The sequence below is a fragment of the Dasypus novemcinctus genome, chromosome 2 (genome assembly GCF_030445035.2).
Source record: "Dasypus novemcinctus isolate mDasNov1 chromosome 2, mDasNov1.1.hap2, whole genome shotgun sequence".
NCBI lineage: Eukaryota > Metazoa > Chordata > Mammalia > Cingulata > Dasypodidae > Dasypus > Dasypus novemcinctus.
Window position 1 is genome coordinate 198,597,690 of NC_080674.1, and position 27,617 is coordinate 198,625,306.

The window sequence follows — 27,617 nt, forward strand, 5'->3', positions numbered from 1 at the left end:
TTACGTGGCAGCCGGGGCCCCCCAGGGCCCCAGGGGCTCCCTGGCAGGCTTTGTGGTCTGGGATGAAGCAGGAAGGAGGAGGTCAGTGTTGTGGGTGTGTGGCCTGGGATTGGTTGTCCCCTTTGGAAGGACTCCCCTTTGCCGGGGGCCCTGCGCCTCGTCTTTTTATTTGATGATGATGAAGGTTAGGCTTTACTCCCTTCGTGGCGCCCACAGAGGCGGCCAGCCGGATCAGCCTTCGTAGCTGTTGGGTGGCTTATACGCGGGCGTCCGTCCGCATGTGGGGACCCCCAGGCCCTTGCCCTCCTGCCGAGTGCTGGTCTGATGGAGAAGCTGGGTTGCAGGGCTCCGCCGAGGGGAGTGGCCATGCCCTCAGGAGGGGCACGGGGATGCGAGTGCTTGCGTGGGGGCCTGAGACCCCCCTGGGGTCTGGCCGGGGCAGCACCTTTCTTGGGGAGCTCCTGTGCTGCTGGTCGGCACGACAGCCCCGTCCCATGACCCCCCAGATCTGCACGTGGGCATCACCAAGAGGCTGAAGTCGACGGAGGTGCTGGAGGGCGAGAGCTGCAGCTTCGAGTGCGTGCTGTCCCACGAGAGCACCGGCGACCCCGCCGTCTGGACAGTCGGCGGGAAGACGGTGGGCAGCTCCGGCCGCTTTCGGGCCGCATGCCAGGGCCGCAGATACACCCTGACCATCCGCGAGGCCGTGCCCAGCGACGCTGGCGAGGTGGCCTTCTCCGTGCGTGGCCTCACATCCAAGGCCTCGCTCGTCGTCAGAGGTGGGCTGCAGGATGGGGGGGTGGGTCGGGACTGGGCGGCTGCCGGGGGCACGTCCAGGACTGCCGCTACCCTGTGCCCTCCCCGTCAGGAGTCTGGGGGCCCCGCTGGGGTCCTGGTCATCCTGGGGACAGTCCTGCTCTGGGCAGGACTTCTCCACCTGTCTGGTGGAGAGCCGGGTCTCTCGTTTCCAGTCCTGCCACACTGCCCATGAACAGCCGGCTGCTCCCCTGAGCTGCTGATATTTAGCCACCAGTATTTGGCTCCTAACCCTCACCACCAGTTGTAAATCCGTCCTGCACAGCTTGCACTCCGGCAGCTGCAGTGTTCTGGAAGATGCCGAAAGCACAAGGTTCTCTGGTGCGACTTCCTCTCGCTTCCAGGCCCCTCTTTCATGAGAGTCTGGGCTTCTGGCAGCCCAGAGTTGCCAGGGATGCCGTCCCATGTCCCGAGCTGTGGCTGGAGGTGGCATCTGGGCCTCACGGGCTGCCCTGTCTGCTCCCCTCAGAGAGGCCAGCGGGCATCACGAAGGCCCTGGAAGACCAGCGGGCCGCACCAGGTGAGGACGTTGTCCTGAGCTGCGAGCTGTCCCGGGCAGGGGCCCTGGCGCGCTGGCTAAAGGATGGGAAAGCTATTCGCAAGAGCCAGAAGTACGACGTGTTGACCGAAGGTGCCCGGGCCGTGCTGGTCGTCCGCTCGGTCTCGCTCAAGGATGCGGGCGAGTATGCGTGCGAGACGGAGGCTTCCAAGAGCACAGCCTGCCTCCGCGTAGAAGGTACATGCCCCGGGAGACCCTGCGGTGAGTGACCCTGCGGGGAACTGTCCGGTCAGCTTGGCATGGGGCTGGACACAGTGGCCCAGTGAGGGCGAGGGACTTGCCCAGGCCACAGAGGCTGAGCTGGGGGAGAGTCGGCTCCCTGATCGTAGCGTGGGGCTGCATCCCCACTCCTGCCCAGAGCTGCCAGCGGAGGGAACGGTTTGCCATCCCAAGGCGCGCGCTGGCCTCACCCGTCTTTCCCCACCCTCCTCCGCTTGTCCCTTCTCCCAGAAAAGGCGAATCGTTTCACCGAGGAGCTGACTGATGTGCAGGCAGAGGAGAAGGGCACAGCCGTGTTTGTGTGCAAGACAGAGCACCGTGCGGCCCAGGTGACCTGGCGCAAGGGCCTGGCGGAGCTGCGCGCCTTGGGGAGGCACACGCTCAGCCAGGAGGGGCTGGTCCTGAAGCTCACCATCAGCTCCGTGGAGAAGGCAGACAGCGACGCCTACACCTGTGACATTGGCCAGGCCCGGTCGCAGGCCCGGCTCCTGGTGCAAGGTGAGGCAGCTCTGTGGCTGGTGTGCCCGCTTGCATCCTGGTCTTCGTGGCTGTGTGCACGCTCAGGTGTATAGGTTGGTCCAAGGAGAGCCTTCCTGGAGCCTTGGAAGGTGGTCTGGATTCTGGGGCTCTGCCTCTCGGAGGCCGTGGGTAAGCCCAGTGTTTTAGTTTGCTAAAGGCTGCCAAGACGGTATACCAGCAGTGGTTTGGCTTTACTGTGGGGATTTATTATCTTAGAAGCTTGTAGTTCCGAGGCTGTGAAGTGTCCAGATCCAGGCATCACGCAAAGCTCTCTCCCTGAAGACACAGCTGCTGGTGATCCTGGACCCCTGTCACATTGCAGGGCACAACAGCGCATCTGCTGGTCTCTCCATTCTCCAGGGCTTGTTGCTTTCATACTCTGGCTTCCTCCAGCTTTCTTTTTGCTCCTGTGACTTCTCTGTCTTAGATTACATTGGTTTCAGCTTCTGATTTCTGGGGCTTCTCTCAGTTTCTGGGGGTTCTATGAGCTTCTGGGTCTTTCGCTCCATCTTCAGCTCCATTTATAAAGGACTCCAGTAAGAGGATTAAGACTCACCCTGGGATATGCCTTACTGAAGTAATTTCATCAAATGTCCCTTAACTGAATCTAATCAAAAGATCCCACCTACCATAAGTGCACACACAAGGGTGGATTAATTTACAAACAATTTTCTGCGGTCCACAAAAGCCTCAACCAACCACCCGCAGCTTCATTTTCCCCAGCTGTAAGGCTGAGCATCTCTGTGGGCCCCCCAGTTGGATCTTCCATGAACCAGTCCCAAGGGCCCTCAGGGATTAAGTCGCATTCCTGCATTTGTTCAGTGCGTGATTGTGGAGCACCTGCTCTGTGCCAGGTGTGTGCTCAGCCCCATGTGTGAGCTCTGCGTATGTTTTCACACTTGGTCCATTACCACAGCCACAGGGGAGCGAGGCTGGCTCAGGAATGGGTTGATGGCTCCTGGTGCTGCTTCTTTAGGAGATGGTTTTGTGGTGTCCTCACCTGATCGGCATCTCTGGCCAGGTGCTGAACAGGGCCAGGCAGTCTTGGAGACAGGTAACCTGACCCAGATGTGCAGATGAACAGGGAGCCGCAAGGTTTTCAGGGGAAGGATCAGCAGTCAATGGCATTGTTACTGATCCTCTTCTCTCTTTTTTTTTTTCTTTTCTTTTCTCCTTTTCCCTTTCCTTCTTTCCTTCCCTTCTTTTCTATATCAGTCTCTGTGTTTGAACAGGACTATTTGAACAGACTACCAAAATGCAATATACCAGAAGTGGGTTGGCTTTTACAGTGTGGGTTTATTAGCTTAAAAGCTTAGAATTCTGAGGCTGAGAAAAGTGTCCAAATCAAAGCATCATCAGGTAATGCTTTCTCCCCGAAAAACAGCTGCTGGCGATCCTGGACTCCTGCATTCAGATTCCTTTTGCATTCCTTTTGTGTTCATGTGCTCACTTTAAAAAAAACTGATAAAGGAAAATATAGATGGTGCATTAGAAGTAAATTATGCCAAAAAAAGGAAAAAGAGACAAAGAACCCTGATCAGGGGACCAACACACTAAGAAAAGGTTAAAGCCTTTTTCTGTGTCAGTTTTTTTTAAAGTGGGCACATGAATACAAAAGGAATGCAAAAGGAATCTGAATATAGGAGCCATCTCAATAGTTAGACATTTTTTTCTAAGCTTTTAACATTGCCAATTCAACAGCAAAATTTTTTTTCACAACAATTTACTTTCTCAAGACTCCAAAGCATTTGCTTTAAAATTTAACATAGCTACAACTTTTTAAAAATTCAGTAAGTTATGGGTTTACAGAAAAATCATGCAGAAAATTCAGAATTCCCATATTAACTCCCTCTCACACAGTTTTCCCTGTTATTAATCCTTTGCATTACTGTGGTACCTTTGTTAAAATTGATAAAACAGACTTTTAATTATTCTATTGGTTAGAGACTATAGTTTACATTAGTGTTTATCATTTGTGTCATACAGTCCCATTTCTTAAAGAAATTTTAAATTGTAGTAATATGTATACAACTTAAAATTTCCCCATTTAACCAAATATATAATTCAGGGCTGTTAATTACATTCACAATATTGTGCTTACATCACCATCATCGATTACCAAAACTTTTCCAACACACCAAACAGAAACCCTATACCAATTAAGCCTTAACTCTCCATTCTTACCCCCACCCTGGCCCCTGGTAACCTGAATTCTAGTTTCTGATTCTATGAATTTGCCTATTCTAGTTATTTCACATCAGTGAGATGATACAATATTTGTTCTTTTGTGTCTGGCTTATTTCATTCAACACAAGGTTCATCCTTGTGTGTTGTCACTTGTATCAGGACTTCATTCCTTTTTATGGCTTAAAAAGTTTCCATTATATGTATATACCACATTTTGTTTATCCATTCATGCATTGATGCACACTTGAATTGTTTCCATCTTTTGGGAATTATGAGTAATGCTGCAGTGAGCATCAGTGCATGGATATACTTTTGATTCCCAGCTTTCAATTCTTTTGGGTATATACCTGGAAGTGGGGGTGCTGGGTCATGTGGTAATTCTATAGTTAACTTTTTTGCTGTTTACTTCTTTCTGCTTGCTATGGGTTTAGTTTATGCTTTTTTATATCCTCCAGTTGTGAGTTTGGCTCTCTGATTTGCAATCTTTCTTCTTTTTTTAATATAAACATTTAGAGCTATAAGTTTCCCTCTCAGCACTACCTTTGCTGTATCCTGTAAGTTTTGGTGTGTTGTGTTTCGTTTTCATTTACCTCAAGATTTTTCCTAATTTCCTTGTGATTTCTTCTGACTCATTGGTGGTTTAAAAGTACATTGTTTAGTGATGGAGTAGATCCTTGGTTAAAGAATGATCCTTTCTCTTGTGAGAGAAGAGTTAACTTAAACATCTTTTCTGCAGGTTGCTAAAAAGAAAAGTACATTGTTCAATTTCGACATATTTGGGAACTTTTCATTTCTCCTGCTATTATTGATTTCTGGCTTCATTTTGTTGTGGTCAGAGAAGATGCATTATATGATTTAAATATTTTAAAATTTATTAACCTTTGTTTGTGACCTAACATGTGGTCTATCCTGGAGAATGATCCATGTTCACTCGAGAGGAATGTGTATTCTGCTGCCTTTTGGTGAAGTGTTCTATGAATGTCTGTTAGGTCTAGCTGGTTTAGAGTATCATTTAAGTCTTCTAAGGTTCTCTGGTTTATCTTTGTGCTCCCTAAGCCCCTCTCTCTTGAGAGTCTGGGCTTCCAGCCTCCCAGGGTTCTCAGGCTCCTGACATCTCAGGGCCCAGGGTTTCCAAAACTGTCAGGTCTTCAAATGCTGCCCCATCCCCTGAGCGATGCCTGAAGGTGTTGACCATGCCTCACGGGCTGCCATGTCTGCTCCCTCAGGCCAGTGGGCATCACAAAGCCCCTGGAAGACCACTCAGGACAAGGGGTCATGCGGGCAAGGATGTGGTCCTCAGTTGTGAGCTTTGTAGTTACCACGGGGATAAACATTAATATCCTAAATCTATCACAATCATTTTAAAATTTTTAATTTATTTTTAAAAGGTTTAGATTACATAAAAAAAAAAAATATGAGGGATTCCCATATACCCCACTCCCCACATTAACAACTTCTTTCATTAGTGTGGTACATTCATTGCAATTGATGAACGCATTTTGGAGCATTACTACTCAGCATGGATTATAGTTTACATTGTAGTTTACACTCCCACTCAATTCTGTAGGTTATGGCAGGATATATAATGGCCTGTATCTGTCATTGCAATGTCATTCAGGACAATTCCAAGTCCTGAAAATTCCCCCAGATTACACCTCTTTTTCCCTCTTCCTGACTTCAGCACCTCCAGTGGCCACTGTCTCCACATCAGTGCTATAATTTCTTCCATTACTAGAATCACAATAAATTTATAATAGAATACCAGTAAATCCACTCTAGTCCATATTTTATTCCCTAGTCCTGAGTATTCTGGGATGGTGATGCCCTCTCCACCTCTACTTGAGAGGAGTCTTCAATTCCATATGACTGATGGATGGGACTGTCATGTTTATAGTTGTAGACTCTCGGTTCCTTGATGTGGTGGTTGTCCATTCTCACCTCCTTGTTAGTCGTTCTGGGTGAGTCCAATGAACTGGAGAGTAGGTGTTGCAACTCTGCTGAGACTCAGGACCCAGATGGTACATGGACAGTCCAGAGATTCAAGTCTCTTGGACGTATACCTACCAACTCCAGCACCAACTATAGATTCAAATAAAAGGGACAGAAGATGTGTAGAGAAGCATGTGTAGAGAAGTCACATCTGAGTACAACTCTGTCATACTTAGGAGCACAAACTCCAAAGTAGGGCACATTGGAAAGGCACCAAACTTCAGAGCTATCTGCCATGACCGTAGGACCTGGGTGTCTCCAGAGCTCTCAGGACCCCCATTATTTGGGGGTATCTACTTTAGCAGTCTTTGAGATCCTGCTGAGACATGCGCATAAGCGTTACCTCTCTAATGACCTTCCGACTCACTTTGAAGTCTCTTAACCATATAAACTCATTGGTCTTTACCATTTTCCCCTTATATTCAAGTTTTTTTTTCCAGTTGCAGCACCAGCTGGTGCTTGGTAGTAATCCCTCAGCGCCAGGGAGGCTCATCCCCAGGAGTCATGTTCCACACTGGGGGGAAGGTAATGCATTTGTATGCTGAGTTTGGTTTAGTGGGAGGCCACATTTGAGCAACATGGAGGCTCTCAGGAGGTAACTCTTAGGCACCTTACAACACTAGGCTAAGTTGCAATTTCAAGAGCAAAGTCTCACAAGCACAGTCTTAAATATCGAAGGCCCATCAATGGACCATCATTCCTCACTAGTCATTGCCCCTGTACTTGGGGGATTGTTGCTATTCCATTAGAGAATATGGCAGAGCTCTCTAGGATGGAAGTTCAGTATTCTTTGGGGTGTTTTGTGAATCTCTACCCACTGTTGCAATGCCCTATGAACACTTGAACATATTTATATACCTTATATGTATGCCCAGGTGAACTTAAAAGTCTGGGAAGCAGTAAAAATCACTTTTGATTTGGTAACAATTTAACTTAGGTAGCATAAGCATACACTGTTCCTTTCCCTTTCTGTCCCTTTCCCCCACTTTTTTGTTGTCCCTGCTACAAATTATACCTTTGTACATTGTATATCTGAAACTGTTGATTTATTGTTACTTTTTATGCATTTGTATTTTAGAGCCTGTAAAAAATAAAAGGTAGAGTTACAAACAAAAAAATAGAATAAAAGCCTACTTGCATTTATACTTATCCATGTGGTTATCTTTATTAGAGGTCTTTATTTCTTTATGCTACTTTGATCCCCTCTTTAGGGTCCTTTGCTTCCAGTGGAAGAAATTCCTTTTGCCTTGCTTGTAGGGCAAGTCTAGTAATGCCAAACTCCCTCAGCTTTTGTTTATTTGGAATGTCTTAATCTCTTCCTCAATTTTTTTTTTTTTTTGAGGTACTGTGAGGCAGGGAATGAACTTGAGACCTCATATGTGAGAAGCCAGTGCTCAACGACTGAGCCACATTGACTTCTCTGAGGTTTTTTTTTTTGGTTGTGGCTTATTTTGGTTCTTGTTCATTTTTGTTTTTTCATGAGGCACCAGGAACTGAACCTGGGATCTCCCATTTGGGAAGTGGGAGCTCAACATCTGCTCCCTGTCCCTCATTTTTTGAAAGATAGTCACTGGATAGAAAATTATTGCTTGGAAGTTGGTTTTGTTTTCAGCACTTTAAATATTCCATCCACCTTCTTGTCTCCATGGTTTCTGATGAGAAATCTGCACTTAATCATCTTGAGATGCTCTTTTACATAATACATTGCTTTTCTCTTGCAGCTTTCAAAACTCTTTCCTTGTCTTTGGTGTTTGACTGTGTGACTACTCTGTGTCTGGGCATGTTTCTCTCCCAGTTTATCTTGTTTGGACTTCTTGACTATGCATCTTCATGTCTTTCATTCAATCTGGGAAGTTTTCCAGCACTGTTTCTTTGAATATTCCTGCTGCTCCTCCCTCCTTCCTACCCTCCTTTCCTTCTTTCCTTCCTTCCTTCCTTACCTTTATTCTTTTTCTTCTCTTTCTGGGACTCTCATAATGCATATATTGGTGTGCTTGATGGTGTCCCAAAAGTCTTTTAGGATCTGTTCATTTTTTCCTTTCTTTATTTTTCCTGATCCTCTGCCTGAACCATTTCAATTGTACTATCATTGCATTGACTGATTCTTTCTTTTGCCAACTCCAATCTGTTGTTGCCTCCAGGGAATTTTTCATTTCAATTACTGTGGTTCTCTTTCATGTTTCTGTTTGGTTCCTTTTTAAAATCTCTGTCTCTTTATTTTGATGCTCATATTGTTCATCCATTGTTTTCCTGACATCCGTTAGTTCTTCCTCTGTGTTTTCCTTCATCTCCTTGAGCATGTTGAGGATGGTAAGTATGTTCAAAGTCTGATCTTTGTTGTTGGCTCCTTGATTTTTACCTTTTTCCTTTGGATTGGCCATCATTTCCTGTTTCTTTGTCTTCTAATCTTTTGTTGCAAACTATACATGTTAATATTTTAAACTGTAAACTCTGGGATTTAGTTCTTGAGTTGTCTGTTCCTTAAGTTTGTATCTAGCTAGTGATATGACAGAGGATCCCTTGAGTGCCAAGAGCTAATGAAAACAAATGAACCCTAAAAAAAAAAAAAAGTGTTTACCTCGTAATACGCCTCCAAGAATGCATTTGTCCAGTGATGTTTTCTGTATCTCTATTTCATTATACAATAAAAAATATTAAGGAAAAAGAGGAAGAAAAAAAAAAAAACAAATGTATGCCAAAAGCACCTTTCATAGTCTTTGCAAATTGGCTCTACATTGGCTGGTGCTTTCTTTATGAATTTAGCCCTTCTATTAAGATCAGCCAAGGTGAATGTGAAGTATAGGGTCCTCTCCGTATTTTCTGATCCTGTGTTTTGTTCTGGGCTTGTGTTTTCTCATGATCTTAGAAATTCTCTCATGCAGAATTTGAATGCTCCTTTTGGGTTGCTCTGTTGTATGATTTAAAGTAGGTAATCTTTGCCTCAGGTTGCTTTGACTTAATTGTTTCTTACACTATTTAGCTGTTTGAAAGCTGCTTCTACCTGCAGGGTAAGTTCTGGGAGTGTGCCTAGAGGGGAGTTTCCTAGTTCAGTCTTTAGGCTGCAGCAGACAGATAGAGATAGGGGAGGGGCCATAAGCCTCTGCTAGCATTTTTTAAAGCTGCATTTTCTTGATTTGGTTCTCACTCAGTTAATGCAATCCTTTAACTCTTTTTTGGAAGGACGATGACTTGGCCAGTTTTTGCTAGTTGTTCAAAGATCCTATGGGGGAACAGTGCCCTGGCATGGCTTATACCACAAATTTGGTCTATCAGAAGACATTCACAACTCTTTATTCACACTCCTATTCTATCTGTTAACATAAGGTTTCATTTCTTTTCATCATTATAATAAGCACAACCAGGTTAAACAGTCTGGGGAGCAAACAGCCCACTCTTGGTAAGCACAACTCAGTTGGAGGGGGCAGGGAGTGCGTGAGGTTAGAGGAGAGTTCACTAGCCTAAGGTGTCAGCAGGGCATTGGACTTACCCGGCATGCTTTGCAGAAACAACAGAAGTTGGTAGAGGTAGGTTTGCAGCTCATCGGTCGACTTAAAATAAATATTTTGGACAACTCAACTGATTCTGTAATTGTTTTTTGAGTTTTTTCCACATGAGCTTGTTAAAACCACTCTAGCTCCTGGCTATGAGTCCCACCCCAGGTCTTGGGTCGAGCCATGTTTCCTTTTGCATCTGGCCAAGTCTGTGCCCTGACAGGCTGCTGCCCTCTGACTTGCCCCCCACCGCGTGTATCCTTGCAGGCCAGAGAGTGCTCATCACTGAGGACCTGGAGGACGTGGCTGTGCAAGAGGGCTCTTCAGCTACCTTCTGTTGCCGCATCTCCCCTCCTGACTATGGCCCTGTGTCTTGGTTCTTGGATAAGACCCCTCTGCATACGAATGAGCTCAATGAGATCAAGGTCCATCCCGGGGGCTACCACGTGCTGACCCTGCAACAGCTTACACTGAAGGACTCGGGCACCATCCACTTTGAGGCCGGAGACCAGCGGGCCTCGGCCTCTCTGCAGGTCACAGGTAGGTTGAACATCCATAGAGTAAGGATATGTGCCCAGTATTGTGTTGGGGTGCACAGAAACCAGCAGGACATACTCGTTTTTGAGGTGCCCTAACTTGTGGAGGGGCAGACTTCAGATAGTAGCTTAGCCATGTGATCGGTGCTTTCCTGGAGCTCATGGAGACGGCACAGTTGGATGCCTGTATGGTTGAGGCTCTGGCCCCTGGCAGCCGGGCTTGGAAGGTTGAGTTGGGTTCTTTTGGGGTGAATTAGTTTTATGGGGTATTCAGAACTACCCAACCCATGGTCACCATGGCATGGACCATGCTGTGGCCCCTTTGTTGTGGGGAGTCATACAGAGTCTGCCCTATCCCTCTGATGTCCTCTTATGGGACCGTGCCTTGACTTGAGGCATTGGCTGATCTACAGTGAATTCTGGGGCTTCTCCCTGTGGGCACCTCTGAGCAGCTCCCAGAATGGCTATACAGCTTGTCAACGTTTTGCCTCTCTCTCGGTGTCCCAGAGAAGCCAAACATCTTCTCCCGGGAGCTCACGGATGTCACAGTCATTGAGGGGGAGGACCTGACTCTCGTGTGTGAGACCACCACACCAGAAAGTTCCGTGCACTGGACGAAGGATGGGAAAGCCCTCCGGCGATCAGCACGGTGCCAGCCGAGTTATGAGGGCTGCCAGGCCCAGCTGGTCATCACTGGCACCACCATGCAGGACGGCGGGCGCTATAAGTGTGAGGCCAGGGGCGCCTGCAGCAGCTCCATTGTCAGGGTCCATGGTGAGCCCCTGGGGCTGGCAGTGGGTGGAGGGCCTGTGAGACTAGTGATACCCAGGGCTGGTATGGACTTGGGAGGGGGAGGGCCTTCTCTGTGTATCTCCACCATCTGTGTGTGTAGGAGTCAGTAACTTCTCTCTATCTCCTTCTCCATCTGTCTCCATCTCCAGCTCCATCTGTCTCTCCATTGGCTTCCATCTCCATCTCTCTCTCCATCTGTCTCAATTTCCACCTGTCTCCATCTCCATCTTTCTCTCTCCATCTGTCCTCATCTCCATTTGTCTCCATATCCATCTGTTTCCATCTGTGTCTGTCTCTATCTTCTGTCTCCGTCTGCTCCATCTCTGCCTTTCTCTGTTCATCTGTCTGTATCTCCATCTCTCTCCATCTCTGTCTCTATCATTGTCTGTCTCCATATATGTCTGTCTCAATTTCTGTCTCCATCTCCTTCTGTTTCCATCTATCTCCTTCTCTACCTGCTTCCATCTTCATTACCATTTTTGTGTCTTCATCTCCATCTATCTCAATTTCCACCTCTTTGTCTCCATCTGTCTCTGTCCATCTGTCTTCATCTCCATTTGTGTCCATTTCCATCTGTTTCCATCCCCTTTTGTCTCTTTTCTCCATCTCCATCTTTCTCTCTCCATCTGTCTCCATCTCCATCTGCATTTCCATCTCTCTCCATCTCCATCTTCATCTCTCTCCATCTACATCTCTATCTTCATCTCTCTCCATCTCCATCTCCCTCCCTCTCCATCTCCATCTTCATCTCTCTCCATCTCTGTCTTTCTCCATTTCTGTCTCCATCTCTGTGTGTCTCTATCATTGTCTCCATATCTCTCTGTCTCAGTTTCTGTCTCATCTCTGTCTCCGTCTATCTCCTCCTCCACCTACTTCCACCTCCATCTGTCGCCATCTGTGTGGCTCTATCTCCATCTGTCTCAATTTCCACTTGTCTTCGTCTCTATATGTCTCTGTCTCCATCTGTCTGTCTTCATCTGTCTTCATGTCCATCTGCTTCCATCTTCATCTGCTTCTACCCATGTCTGCTTCCATCTCTGTCTCACTTTGCTCCCTCCCTGTTTCTTGGTCTCTGCTCTGCTTCTCTCTTGCTAGCACCTGCCTTACCATCACTTGGTCCTGTGGCCCTGCATGAGACTGTCAGTCTTTTTCTTATTCTAGCTTTGTCTGGTTTTCTGTACTCTTCATGTCTCCTGCCCTTTCATTCTTCATGGCCGTCTTCCTCTTCCTGGCTGATCCCCATCCTTTGCTGTTCCTCCTGCCAACTGGTTTACACTTCCTTCCATGTAACCCTGACACATACATTTGTCCCTCCTGGAGTAGCTGGCCACAGATTTTAGGGTCACTGTCATGGACACCCAGTGTGGAAAGGGCAAGGTGGAACTGCCCAGCACCCAGCCTTTGGCTGCACAAGGGAGATCCTAAGCAGGCTGTTGGGATGGGGAGGACTTGAGCGAAGGCCCTGTGCTCTGTCCACAGCTCGACCAGTGCACTTCCGGGAGGGCCTGAAGGACATGGAGGTGCTAGAAGGGGGTGCGACGACACTGCGCTGCGTGCTGTCCTCCGTGGCCGCACCTGTGGAGTGGCACCGTGGAGGTGAGCTCCTAAGGCCCAGTAGCAAGTATAGCCTGCGGCAGGAGGGGGCCGTGCTGGAGCTGGTGGTGCGGGACCTGCAGCCTCAGGACAGTGGGCAGTACTCATGCTCCTTTGGGGACCAGAAGACAGTGGCCATGCTCACCGTGAAAGGTGAGTCGCACCCATTCTGCCATGGGCACCCATGCAGCCCCATTCTGCTCAGTGTGCAAGAATGAACGTGATTACAGCAATCGTTTGACTCTTTCTATTTTTTTCCAGCTTTGACAGCACAGTTTATAGGAAACCTGAGAAGCAAAGAGGTCACAGAAGGGACCACAGCCACGCTGCGGTGTGAGCTGAGCAAGGAGGCCCCTGTGGAGTGGAGGAAGGGCATGGAGACCCTCAGAGCTGGGGACAGATACATCCTGAGGCAGGACGGGGCTGTGTGTGAGCTGGAGATCCGTGGCCTGGCTGTGGCGGATTCTGGGGAATATTCATGCGTGTGTGGGCAGGAGAGGACCTCAGCCACACTGAGTGTGAGGGGTAAAGACCACGCGTGGCCCAACAGAGCTGTGTTCTGGTGTTCAAATATTAATTTTATGCTGTCACTCTGTACTCACAACATGTTCTCTCCGTGTCTCTGTGACACCCTCTGCTGTAACTGGGTTGAATTCTCTTTCACCTTCCTGGGCTGTTGTATGCTATTCCTGTTGGCTGAGCCAAGAGAAACCAGAATTGTAGCTAGTGTGCCACCCATTGTGCTACCTGTTCTCTGTCTTGTTGTGGTTTTTTTTTTAAATTTTTAAATTTTTAACTGTATTTTTTTTAAAGATTTTTAAAAAAGATTATTTCTCCCCTGTCCCTCCATTGTCTGCTGTGTCCATTTGCTGTGTGTTCTTCTATGTCTGCTTGTATTCTCATTAGGTGGCTCCAGGAACTGATTCTGGGACCTTCTGGAGTGGGAGAGAGGTGATAATTCTCTTGCGCCTCCTCAGCTCCCTGGTCTCCTCTGTCTCTTATTGTCTCTCCTCTGTGTCTCTTTTTGTTGTATCATCTTGCTGCATCAGCTGTGTGCATGGGCCAGCACTCCTGCATGAGCCAGCACTCCTTCATGGGGCAGCACTCCTGCGTGCACTCTGTGCAGACAAGCACTCCGCATGGGCCAGCTCGCCACATGGGCCAGCTTGCCTTCACCAGGAGGCCCTGGGCATTGAACCCTGGACTTTCTGTATGGTAGACAGGAGCCCAATTGCTTGAGCCACATCCGTTTCCCTGTCCTGTTGGATTTTGTGTCTTATTTTCTGTCCTGTCATGTTTGTTCACCCCAAATTCTCCCCGAGACAGTCTGGTATTCTCTCTGTCCATTTGTCTTTCCTCAGCCCTGGCTGCCCAGTTCATCGGAAGACTGAGAAACAGAGAGGCCACGGAAGGGGACACGGCCATGCTGCGGTGTGAGCTGAACAAAGCAGCCCCCGTAGAGTGGAGGAAGGGCACACAGACCCTCAGAGCTGGGGACAGGTACAGCCTGAGGCAGGACGGGGCCGTGTGTGAGCTGGAGATCCGTGACCTGGCTGTGGCAGATGCTGGGGAGTACTTGTGCATGTGTGGGCAGGAAAGGACCTCAGCCACGCTGACCGTGAGAGGTAAAGACCATGTGGGGCCACCTGGAAAAACCTGGTTGGTGTTTCCCCATCGCCTGTGAGCTCTCTCTTCCCTCTGTACTCCACTCTCATACCACGTTTGTGCTTTCCTCCTAGTGCATACCTCCTAGTCCCTGTCTTGTTGCCTGGATGCTCTGTTCCTTGGATTAGGCTAGACTGGGGGAAACCAGACCCACATCCTAAATGCAGCACATAGAGCATAGGGCCTTTGTCTATTTGTTTTTTTGTTTTGTTTTTTGTTTTGTTTTCTTTTTTTTTCTTTATTTAGTTTTTTAATATTACATTAAAAAATATGAGGTCCCCATATACCCCCCACTCCCTCGCCCCACTTCTCCCCCCATAACAACAATCTCCTCCATCATCATGAGACATTATTCATTGCATTTGGTGAATACATCTTTGAGCACCACTGTACCTCATGGTCAATTTGGATGTTGTGTTTTCTGTTTGTGTCATCCATATCCTATGTCTTCCTTGTGCTTAGAGAGTGAGAGGTGACCATATCTTTCTGCTTCTCCCCAGCTCTACCTGCCAAGTTCACTGAGTGTCTGAAGAATGCAGAAGCCACAGAAGGGGCCATGATCATGTTGCGGTGTGAGCTGAGCAAAGCGGCCCCTGTGGAGTGGAGGAAGGGCCCCAAGGCTCTCAGAGCTGGGGACAGATACAGCCTGAGGCAGGATGGAGCCGTGTGTGAGCTGGAGATCCGTGGCCTGGCCGTGGCAGATGCTGGGGAGTACTTGTGTGTGTGCGGGCAGGAGCGGACCTTAGCCACGCTGACTGTGAGGGGTAAAGACCATGTGGGATCACCTGGACCATGGCTGGAGTCTGACCCATCTCATGTCCCCTTCCTCTGTCCAGTGTTTGCTACAGTCCTTCCTGGTGTGTCTGTGTGTCTCATTCATTCCTTTAGCCCATACTTCTCAGCACCTGCTGAGTTTGAGTTCCAGCCCCTGTTGCTGGGGGATAGCAGAGAATGAGAGAAGCCCTTCCTTCCACTTGTGGAAGCCACCATCTGGGGTGGAGGAGGTGGAGAGTAATGAGATAATTTCAAAAACTTGGAACACGAGTCCCACTGCAGCCTCTTGAAGGTGGCAAGCCTGGAAAGGGGGTCAGGAAAGGAGATCACAGAGTAGGCACATGGTTGGGAAGCAGACGGAGGCATTTTGAGCAGAGGCTCGATTTTGCATGAGTGACCTGGGAAATTGGGAGACCTGGAAACAGTAAATGAGCTGCTCAGGTGGGGTGGGAGCTGAGGGACTGGAGGCATGTGGACAGAAATTACTGTGGGAGGAGAGATGGGGAAAGTATGAGAGCTGAAACGGTGGAGAGGGAGTGCTGCAGTTCAGGCAGGTGAGTGGGATGCTGTGAGCCACTGATGGGGCCATGGTGGGTGCCCAGGGTTGGTGGTCCAGGACAGTTTGGAGGAAGAACATGTGCATGGGCCAAGGGGTGAGAGGGGTCTCTGTCCTCTCACAGCTGGGACCATGACATGGACTACCAGCTTTGGCTGGTAGTGGGTGTTCTGGTCAACCAGGAGGCTAAAAGCCTTTGTCCTGTGAACCTGTCTAAGCAGTCCTTGGGAAGGGGCCAGCTGAGGTCACTGGAGCTGGCTTTTGCTGGGGGGTGAGAGGTGGGGGCATGGGCAGGAGAAGGCTCTAGGCAGTGCTGGTATGAGGTTGATGGGAGGGGTGGGAAGAGGAGGGCTCCCCCATTGTGGGGGGCAGGTAGGGGTTTCCCACACATTCAAGCAGACCTTGAAAATGGCAAATGAGGTCAACTGGGTATCTCCCTGCCTGCTGGTCTTGGGTCTCAGGGTGCATTGAAGAAAGACTGACCCATTCACCACCCTCTGTGGTCCTATTTCTACCCTCCCCTGGCTCTCATATGTGCCCTTCTCATGACATCTGTGTCCCGCTCCTTGCTTGCAAAGCTGCTGAGAGTCTGTGTGTCCATATGACCCTCTCTAACTCTAACCACCCAGATCACAAAAGGTCTGAGGCCTTAGGAGACCACAGAAGGGACCCTGGCCATACTGTGGAGTGAGCTGAGCAAAGCAGTCTCCGTCGAGTGGAAAAAGGGCCCTGAGACCCTCAGAGCTGGGGACATAAAGAGCCTGAGTTAGGCAGGATGGAGCCTTGTGTGAGCTGGGGATCTGTGGCATGGCCATAGCGGATGCTAGGGAGTACTTGTGTGTGTGCGGGCTGGAGAGGACCGTGGCCAGAGATGAGGCCCCAGGGAATGGAAGCACTGAATCCCACCTCTCAGCTCAGGAGCTCGTGATCTCTGAGGAGCCCTAGTCTTCTCCATGGAAGGAGTTAGCCCCTGGAGGTCTCGTCTTGCATTCCCATGGAGCTGGACCCCTGCCCATACTTGGCCGGCAGATGATGATGTCCCAAGTCCCTGCGATGGGGACACATGTGCTTGGGATCTCTCTGAGGGCCCGAATTACTTCCTGTAGGGGAAGCAGATGAGACAGAGGTAGACAAGGCTGCCCACCAGGCCCTGGAGCAGCCCCAGGAGGCATCGATGGAAGGGCACGGGGCATCTTGGGAAGGACACCACAGGAATGAAGGGTCCAGCCCAGGACTCTGGTGGGCCTTGCACATATCCCTCAGCCTGCCTCACCACATGACAAGGATGGACCTCAGAGCAGCAAAAGAGGCTTCTGGATGCGGGGCTAGGCATCACAAAGCTGTCCGTCCTCAGGGCTCAAGGGTGGGCCAGCCTATGGCCCCAGAGAGGACACCATCTTGATCTGACTGCATGGGTGCCATGTCTACAGCATGGACAGGGGTTCTGGGAAAACTTTCCCACTTAGACATGCTGGGGACCACAGTATGGCAGGGCTCAGAGGCCCCTCACCAAAAGAGAGGATGGGAGGCAGCTGTGCCCGGTGTCAAACTCAAGGGGTGGTCAAAGGCCAAGGAGACCAGCTGCAGTTACCAAGAAGGAGTTTCTAGAAATGGGGTGTGCTTTGTGTCAGGGGATGACCTCTGTTGGTGAGTGCAGTGAACCTGGAGGGGTCGTCCACATGACTCAGACACCCCTTGTAGAGGGTGCTATGCTGGGATTCCAGTACTTTTTGGAAGATTGCAACTTGACCATGAAATCTGAGTGATACTGTGAGCTGCTGCATTCTTTAGACCTCTAAAGGGAAGAAACTAGGCCCTCCAGGGCTGGGAGCTTCTGCTGGAGGTTGCGGGGGCTATCTCTGCCTGGGTGGAAGGGCTCAGGAGCCAGCTCCCCTCTTTGCATCTTCAGGGGGTACAGTATGGCCAGGTTCACCATTTCCCTTCACCATGGCCACCTCCCATCTACCCCGTTCATCAGTGCCACTCACTGGTTGGATGGCTCATTGTTTCCTCATTTGCTCATCCCTTCATCCATGCAAACTATGCATTGGGGAGTTGCCCCTCTGCCAGGGATCCCCTTATACTGTGAACACACAGGACATGGCCCCAGGTCTCCTGCTCCCAGCTGACATTTTTTGAGAGGTGTGGGCAGTTCCCACTTCTCTCCAGCTCTTGTTTTCCTGATTTGGGGTCTGTTTTTAGTTTCCTAGGCAGCGCCAAGCAAATACCATGAAATGATTCAGCTTAAACAATGGTAATTTATTTGCTTATGCTAGGGTCTGGGAAAATGTCCAAATCAAGACATTATCAAGGCAATGCTTTCTTTCCAAAGACAGGCTGCCAGCAATTCTGGACTCCTTTGTCCCATGGCAAGGCACATGGCAATGTCTGCTGGTCTCTCCTGTCTGTTCAGGACTACATTGATTTCCATTTCTTGCTTCCATGGCTTTCTCTCCCTTTGTATTCATTCTAACTTTAAAGGACTCCAGTAAGAGGATTAAGACCCATCCTGATTGAGGTGGGTCACACCTTAATAGAAGTAACCTCATCAAAAGGTCTTACAATGGGTCTACAACCACAGGAATGGATTAAATTTAAGAACATGTTTTTCTGGGGGTGCTCACAGCTCCAAATCACCACAGGATCTGTTGTGATGGGTCCTGGCTTCGAGCTACCTGTGCAGCACAAACAGGATGGAAAGTTGGAGCAGATGGCACTGGTTGTGGGAGTTTTCTCCATTTCTTTCCTCTACCTTCATTGAAATCATGAAACACCTATGAAATAAGAAGCCCACTGAGGGGACCGTGGCCACTTTTCAGCATGGGCCAAGTGGAAATCTGGTATCAGATACAGCAGAAGGCAGGATGGCGTTCTGTGGCCCGGCCACAGAAGATGCAGGAGAAGACATCCTTCTGATGACTTTCTCTGCTCCTCCTGTCTGTCCCTTGCACCCTGTGGCCATCTCCATGCCTACTCTGTATTGTTCTGAATTCCTGCCTGACGAAACCAGCCCCTCCATGTCCTTGTCAGGGTGGCATGACCCTGACCATCTGTGGCTGCTCTCACTACAGTGCTTGCCATGCCACATGTTCACCAGTCCATGCTTTTATCCTCTGTCCCACCAATAATGTGTTTCATTGTATCTATGTGCTGTCTCCAAAGTACTTGTCAGAACCTGATGTTCTCCATGCCCACTTGACCCTCCCAGCCCTGCCTGCCAGATTTATACAAGGTCTGAGACCTGAAGAAGCCACGGAAGGAACCATGACCATGCTGCGGTGTGAACTGAGCAAGGCATCCCCTGTGGAGTGGAGGAAGGGCCCCGAGACCCTCAAATCTGGAGACAGATATAGCCTGAGGCAGGATGGGGCTGTGTGTGAGCTGGAGATCCGTGGCCTGGCTGTGGCAGATGCCGGGGAGTATTCGTGTGTGTGTGGGCAGGAGAGGACTTCGGCCCCACTAACAGTGACTGGTAAAGACCACGTGTAGTCACCTGGACTGTAGCTGATGTCTCCACATTGTCTCTGTGTCTCCACCTCCTGCTTCTATCTGTGCCCAAGCCCCTGGGGCAACTCTGGATATCAGTGCTGTCTCCAATAGGAGTCCCCAGGGTCTTGCAGTACCTCTGTGTTTTTAGTCAGTTGATGTCATGGTGTTTCTGTCCAGCCATTCTGTCCTCTGTTCCTCCAGGGCTGTCTGTTTCCTTGCCTTTTGAATATCAGTTCATGTTCCTCCTCTTTCTCCTTTGGCATATGTGTGATCCATGGTGGTTGTCCATGTTTCTGTACTCAAGAGTCCTCCAGATGGTCTGATGTTCTGTCATCTTTTGGCATTTCCAGCCCTGCCCGCCACGTTCACAAAGTGTCTGAAGAATGAAGAGGCCATGGAAGGGACCACAGCCACACTACAGTGTGAACTGAGCAAGGAGGCCCCCGTGGAGTGGAGGAAGGGCCCTGAGCCCCTCAAATCTGGGGACAGATACTGCCTGAGGCAGGATGGGGCCATATGTGAGCTGGAGATCCATGGTCTGGCTGTGACAGATGCCGGGGAATACTTGTGCATATGCGGGCAGGAGAGGACCTCAGCTGTGTTGACTGTGAGGGGTAAAGACCATGTGTGGTCACCTGCGCCATGGCCAGTCATCTACACATTGTCTTCATGTGTCTGCCTCCTGCCTCTATCTGTGCCTGAGTCCCTAGGGCAACTCAGCTCTGGATATCTGTGCTCCAACGGGGGTCCCAGGGTCTCCCCTATTCCTTTGGCTAGTTAATGCTGTGAAGTTTTCATTCATCCCTCTGTCTGCTATTCATCTGAAGCCATCTGCTCCTTCCTATTTGAAATATCCATTGCAAGTTTTGTGCTTTGTTCTTTCGGCATTTGTGCATATCTTGGTGGGCATCCATGTACTGTACATTGTGTATACACATCATCTCTGCTCTGTTTTCTTGGTGGTCTGGGCTCCCACCATATCTGCCCTTTACCCCATTCCCTAATATGTTCTAGTCCCTGTCATCATTCCTGTATGATCTGTGACAAGCACAGAGCCTGAACAAAGAAAACCAGAACCCACAGCCTGTGCTTGGCCCTTTGAGCATGTGGTCCATGCCCATCTGGATGTTGTGTCCTCCATGTCTTGTTTCTCACATGTGTTTATAGAGTTTGACATGTCTATGTCTTTCTGACCCTCACAGCCCTGCCTGCCAAGTTCACAGAGTTCCTGAGGAATGAGGAGGCTACAGAAGGGGACACAGTTATGCTGCGGTGTGAGATGAGCAAAGTGGCCCCTGTGGAGTGGAGGAAAGGCACTGAGACCCTCAGAGCTGGAAACAAATACAGTCTGAGGCAGAATGGAGCCGTGTGTGAACTGGAGATCCATGGCCTGGCTGTGGCAGATGCTGGGGAATACTCGTGTGTGTGTGGGCAGGAGAGGACCTCGGCCACACTGACAGTGATGGGTAAAGAGTGCAAGTGGTCATGCAAGTTCCTTCTCTGTGTTGCTGTAATCTCACTCTCACGACCACTCATTTATCTAATTCATCCCACAATCACCCATTAAGAACAGTCTCTCAATATTTAGACTCTGGATTCTGGGGGTACACAGATAAGACAGCAGACCTCATGGTGATGGGTTGCAGTGCTGATAATGGGGTAATGAGAAGGTCTGTGACTGGTCTGCTAGAACTTGTAGGTAATGCTCAGGCTTACCAGCTTCCAGGACCAGAGGGGAGGAAAGCATGACCATTGGAATGATGGGAAAGTTTCCGGGATGAGGTCCAGTATTGGAAATGGCAGGGAGAGGCAAGTCAGGGAGACGAGATGTTCTGCATCTGATCAGAGCACTGACAATACCCTCAGAGTCCTGCAGAGCCAAAGAGGTTCACAGGTGGGCCTTGGTCAACAGTCACTTCTGAAATTGCATCTGCCTGGATTCTGGAGAGAGGGATTAGAGTTAGAGTCTGTCAGGCTCCAGATGGTGTGATCCTACAGAGGGGAAGTCATGATGGAGGGTAGTATTAGGGTCGTGATAGGAATGTGAGGAGTGTAGGAGGCAGAGCCTCATGAGGGCTGGGAGGTGGTGCTGGTGAGCCTAGGTGGATATGTGCTGAAGCATTGATGGATGGTGCCCCCCGCCCCCGAGATGGAAAGCACATGGGTGAACAAAGGCAATGATCACAGGTGGGAAATGATGCCCTGGTGGTAATGGGTCTTCCAGTAGGGATGTTCATCATGTTGTTAGACCATGGGTTAAGAGCTTGGAAGAGACCATGGATGGATTTCTAAGTGGAGAAGAGATTAAGTGCCAAGTTGGTAATGAAAGGGCATGAGTGAAGACAAGGTGTCTTATGGGAAGAGGAGAAGACAGGGATGGAGGCAAGTATCCTGGCTACTCTGTGGTGTGCAGTGAGCTAAATTCAGGAAGACCATACTTGCAAACACCATTTGGTCTGCTCTCTCCCCCATACCTCCAACCATTTCTGCTGCTCTTTCCAAACCTGCTCGGTGAGTTCGTGTCTTGTCCCTAAATCCACCAGAGACTCTGATGACTCCTCTGTACCTGGTCCTTCCTAGCTTTGCCTATCCACTTCATCCAAGAACTGAAGGCCAAGGAGGCCACAGAAGGGACCACAATCACACTGCGATGTGAGCTGAGCAAGGAGGCTACTGTGGAGTGGAGGAAGGGACCCCATTACCTCAAATCTGGGGATAGATACTGCCTGAAGCAGGACGGGGCTGTGTGTGAACTGGAGATACGTGACCTGGCCGTGGCAGATGCTGGAGAGTACCTGTGCATGTGCGGGGAGAAAAGGACATCAGCCAATCTAACCGTACAGGGTAAATACTATCTGTGGTTACCTGCACCCCGGATGATGTTTTCATAGAATCTTCATATCTTCATCTCCTGTTTCGCATTGTGCCTGAGCCACTGAGCATCTCTGCGGATGTCTGTCATCTCTCCAATGGGGCTCCCCAGAGTCTGCCAGCTCTTCCATCTTCTCGGACAGTTGATATCATGATATTTATGTTCAGCTCTTTTGTCCTTTGTTCATCCAGAGACATCTGCTCCTTCATTATTTGCACTTTCATGATCTTCGCTTTGTTCCTTTGGTGTTTGTGAGTTTCTTGGTGGATGTCCCTGTGCTGTATGCGGTGTACATCTCTGTGTCCTGTTTCCTTGATGCTCTGAGATCCCACCAAATCTGCCCTTTACCCCATCTCTAATACCTTTTAGTCCGTCGTGGTTCCTGGATGCTCTGTGACATGAGCACAGTCTGGACCAAAAGATCCAGAATCCGCAGCCTATGCTCAGCCTGTTTCTTGCATGTGCTCAGAGAGTGTGGTATGTCTGTGTCTCTCTGACCTTCACAGCCTTGCCTGTCAAGTTCATGGAATGCCTGAGGGATGAGGAGGCCACAGAAGGGGCCATGGTCATGCTGCAGTGTGAGCTGAGCAAAGTGGCCCCTGTAGAATGGAGGAAGGGCCCAGAAACCCTCAGGGCTAGGGCCAGATACAGCATGAGGCAGGATGGGACAGTGTATGAGCTGGAGATCTGTGCTCTGGCCATGGCAGATACTGGGGAATACTCGTGTGTGTGGACAGGAGAGGACCTCAGCCACACTGGCTGTGAAGGGTAAAGACAACCTGTGGTTACCTGGATCCTGGTTGGTGTCTTTATAGTGTTTTTACATCTTCACCTCCTGCTTTTTGCCTGAGTCACTGGGCAACCCCATGGATGTCTGTGGTCTCTCTCCAGTGGGGCTCTCTAGAGTTTGCCAGCTCCTCTGTCTTCCCAGCCAGTTGAAGTCGTGATATTCATGTTCAGCCCTTTTGTCCTTTATTCGTCCATGGACATCTGTTCCTTCACTATTTGCACATCTCTTTCTTCTGTTTGTTCCTTTGGCATGTGTGTATTTCTGTACGTTGTGTGGCCACCCCCATCACTGTGCTTCCTGTGCCCTTGTGCTCTGAGCTCCCACCATATCCATACTTTATGCTGTCTCTATTATCTTCCTTTTATGTTTCCTGGGTGCTCTGTAATATGTACACAGTCTGGGCCAAGAGAGTCAGAATCCACAGCCTGTGCTTGGCCTGTCTAGCTTATGGCCCATTTCCATTTAGATGTCCTGTTTTGTCCTTGTGCACTCCATGTTCTGTCTCTTGCATGTACTCAGGGCGTGTGATATATCTGTATCTTTCTGACCCTTACAGCCCTTCCTTCCAAGTTCATAGAGTGCTTGAGGAATGAGGAGGACATGCTCCATTGTGAGCTGAACAAGGTACCTGTGGATTGAGGAAAGGCCGTGAAACCATCAGAGATGGGGACAGATACAGCCTGGGCAGGATAGGACTGTATATGAGCTGGAGATCCATGGTCTGGCAGTAGTGGACTCTGGGGAATATACACGTGTGTGTGGGCAGGAAAGGACTTCAGCCACACTGACAGTGATGGGTAAAGACCACGTGTGGCCATGCAAGTGACTTTTTTGTGCTCTCAGCCTAACCCACCTGGACTGTGTTCTCCCAGTGTCTGTTGATGTCCCCATCATCTTCATCATATTGTCCTCATAAACCTCCATTGAGAACATGCTCAATGAACATATTCTTTAGGTCTTGGGGATGCACTGTTAGAAGATGTTATGATGATGGTCTGCAGTGCTAGGCACAGGGTCATGAGAAGGGTCATGAAGGAGGCAGTCACCAGGGAGAGCTAACTGGAACAGCAGCCATCCACCCAGGACCTGCAGATTATGCATGCTCTTGCTCTTCACCAAGGTGCATCCGTTTAGACTGCTCTTACCCTCAGAGTCCTGCAGAGCCTGAAGGGGTCTGCAGGTGCCCTTTTTACCAGTCACTTTTGAAGCTTGCATCTGCCAGGAGTCTAGAGGGAGGAGTGGAGGGTTGGGAGAGTCACTGGGAGATCATATTGGAGTCCATGATCCAATGGGGTCCAGATGATGTAAGCTTAGGGAGTGGCAACTGTGATGGAGGGAAGCAAATAGGACCAGGATAGGAATGTAGGAATGTGTGATGTGGAGGAGGCAGAGGTCTGGGATGTAGTACATGGGAACTCATATTGGTATGGACTGGAATGGTGGTGGATGAGTGCCCATTCCAAGATGGAAAGCATATCTCTGAGGGAAGACAGTAGGGGATGGTAGGACAAGATGCTCTGGTGATGTTCATCAGGTCTTCTAGTTGTGATATCCATCACATCATTTGGTACATGTGTGGAGAGCTTGGAAGCAACAAGGCTTGGAGCTCAAGGTGCAGAAGAGATATGTGCCAAGTTGGTAAGGGAAGGTCATGGTTGAGGATGAGATGAATTTTGAGAAGAGGAGAGACCTGGGAATGGAGCCACATTTCCTGGCAACTGTGCACTGCAGTAAGCTGCATGAGGGAAGATTACAATGGCAAATGTTGTATGGTCTCCCCCACATGCCTCCATCGTTTGTGCTTCTGTTTATACTCCTGGGTATGTTCAGGTCATGTCCCCAAATCCCTCTAGAGACTCTGATGGCATCTATCAATCTGACCCTTTCTAGCTTTGCCTGCCTGGTTCATCCAAGGTCTGAAGAAGAAGGAAGCCATGGAAGGGGCCATGGCCACACTACATTGTGAGCTGAGCAAGGTGGCCCCTGTGGAGTGAAAGAAGGGCCTGGGACCCTCAGATCTGGGAACAGATACAGCCTGAGGCAGGACAGGACTGTGTGAACTAGAGATCCATGGTCTGGCCATGGTGGATTCTGGGGAATACTTGTGTGTGTGGGCAGGAGAGGACCACAGCCACACTGGTCATGAAGGGTAAAGACCATGTGTGGTCAGCTGGACCACGGCTGGTGTCTACATATCATCTCCATGCTCTCTGTTCTTCTGTGCTCTGGTGCCCCACCACCTTTAGGTTTTCCTGCATGCTGTTCCTTCTTATTCCCTTTTGTAGTTCCTGGCTGCTCTGTCACATGTACATAGTCTGGACTCAGAAAGCTAGAATCCACACCTTATTCTCAGCATGTCCAGCATGTGGCCCATGTCCATTTGTATGTTGTGTCTACCTTTTGTGTCGTCCATAACTTGTCTTCCATGTGCTCAGAGAGTATGATGAGTCTATGTCTTCTTGACCTTCTCAGCCCTTCCTGTTCAGTTCATCCAAGATGTGAAGGGCAAGGAGGCCACAGAAGAGGCCACTGCCACATTTCAATGTCAGATGAGCAAGGTGGCCCTTGTGGAGTGGAGAAAGGGCTCTGAGACCCTCAAATATGGGGACAGATATAGTCTTAGGTAGGACAGGGCCATTTATGAACTGGAGATCCATTGCCTGACTATGGCAGATGCTGGGGAGTACTCATGTATATGTGGACAGAAGAGGACTTTAGCCACATTGACTGTGAGGGGTAAAGACCACATATGGTCACCTGGACTGTGGTTGGGTCTGCACATTGTCTCCACATCACCACCTCCTACCTATATCTGCCTGAACACCTGGGGTAAATGCAAGGATGTCTGTGGATTCTGCAACAGGGTCTGCCAGTGACCCTGTTTCCTTGGCTAGTTGGTGTCACCTTCATCTGTTCTGTTCTCTGTTCCTCTGGGATTGTCTCTTCCTTCATCATTTGTTTATCCATTGCTTGTTTCTCCTTTGTTCCTGTGAAAGTCATGCATTTCTTTGTGGGTGTCCACCAACTCTGTACTTTCTGTTCTCTTTGTTATCTGGGCTCCCTCCTTTTCTTTGCTTTAAGCTTTTCTGTGATTCCTGGATGCTCTGTGACACATACACAGCTTGGATAAAAAAAGCCAGAATCCACAGCCAGTGCTTGGTATGTCCATCACATGGCCCATGTCCATTTGAATATCTTCCCTTTGAGTCCTCCATGTTCTGTCTCTACCACATGTTTATAGATTGTTGTTTTCTGTGTCTCTCTGACCCTCACAGCCCTGCCTGCCAAGTTCACAAAGAACCTGAGGAATGAGGAGCTCATAGAAGGGACCACAGCCACACTGAGGTCCCTTATGAGCAAAGTGGCCCCCTTGGAGTGGAGGAAGGGCCCCAAGACCCTCAGAGCTGGAGACAAATACAGCCTGAGGCAGGATGGGGCCATGTGTGAGCTGGAGATAAGTGCTCTGGCCATGATGGACTCGGGAATACTCATCTGTCTGTGGGCAGGAGAGGACCTCAGCCACATTGGCCATGAAGGGTAATGACCACATGTGGTTACCTGGACCTGGCTGGTGTCTTCACAGTGTCTCCACATCTTCACCTCCTATCTCCACTTGTGCCTGAGCTGCACTGGTCAACTCTGGATATCTGTGGTTTCTCCAATGGGGCTCCCCAGAGTCTGCCAGCAATTCTATCTTCTTGGCCAGTTGATGTGATGACATTCATGTTCAGGCTTTGTCCTCTGTTCATCTGGGGCATCTGCTTCCTCACCGTCTGCAACATCCATTGCTTGTTCTTCCCTTCGTTCCTTTGGCATTTGTGTGTTTCTTTGTGGGCGTCCATGTGCTATACACAGTGTGCCCACTGCATCTCTCTGTTTTCTGTTTCCTTTTGTTCTGGATTCCCACTGTATCTGTCCTTTACCTCATCCCTAATACCTGCTAGTCCCTGTCGTCATTCTGGAATATTCTGTGATGTGTGCAGTCTGGACCAAGAAAGTTAGAATCCACAGCCTGTGCCTGCCTGTCTAGCATGTGGCCCACATCCATTTTTATGTCATGTCTTCCCTCTATGCCCTCCATGTCCTGTCTCTTCCATGTGCTCAGAGAACGTGATGTGTCTGTGTCTCTATGTCACTCACAGCCCTGGCTGCCAAGTTCACAGAGTGCCTGAGCAATGAGGAAGCCATGGAAGGGGCCACAGTCACAATGTGGTGTGAGCTGAACAAAGTGGGCCCTTTGGAGTGGAGGAAGGGCCCTGAGAGCCTCAAATCTGGGGGACGATACAGTCTGAGGCAGGATGGGGCCATGTGTGAGCTGGAGATCCATGGTCTTGCTGTGGCAGATGCCAGGGAGTACTCATGCATATGAGGACAGGAGAGAATCTCAGCCATGCTGACCATGAGGGGTAAAGATCATCTTTGGCTATGCAAGCAAATTCTCTGTGTTACTGTCCCTTTCTCACAATTTCACTCATCGGTCTAGTCCATTCTACAACCACCCTCTGAGAGTGCACTGTCATTGAACACACTCTTTGGTCCTGGGCATATACTGAAAAGAGAGCAGAGCCCATGGTGTTGGTCTGTAGTGCTGGTCATGGGGCCACGAGAGGGTTCACATGGCATGAGGGAGGCATGATGGAGAACTGCCTGGGCAGCTGGCAGCTGGCCAGGACCCGCAGGTCATGTCTGTACTCCAGGGCCAGAGGGGCAGGAAAGCATGGTCATTGAAAGAACAAGAAAGGCTCCAGGATGAGGTCCCATGATGGAAAT

The 27,617-nt window shown here is 49.4% G+C and overlaps 1 protein-coding gene across 1 annotated transcript in view; it reads left to right on the forward strand.

Annotated features, from left to right (window-relative positions):
* OBSCN (obscurin, cytoskeletal calmodulin and titin-interacting RhoGEF) overlaps positions 1–27,617 on the forward strand; it is a 227,076-nt gene that overhangs the window by 116,325 nt on the left and 83,134 nt on the right. The window contains 13 exon segments of the mRNA XM_058286343.2: positions 507–779; positions 1,286–1,552; positions 1,826–2,092; positions 10,048–10,320; positions 10,824–11,090; positions 12,588–12,854; positions 12,963–13,226; positions 14,063–14,326; positions 14,867–15,130; positions 18,905–19,168; positions 19,536–19,799; positions 20,388–20,651; positions 21,766–22,029. Of these exon segments, the coding sequence (XP_058142326.2) occupies positions 507–779; positions 1,286–1,552; positions 1,826–2,092; positions 10,048–10,320; positions 10,824–11,090; positions 12,588–12,854; positions 12,963–13,226; positions 14,063–14,326; positions 14,867–15,130; positions 18,905–19,168; positions 19,536–19,799; positions 20,388–20,651; positions 21,766–22,029 (3,462 nt within the window).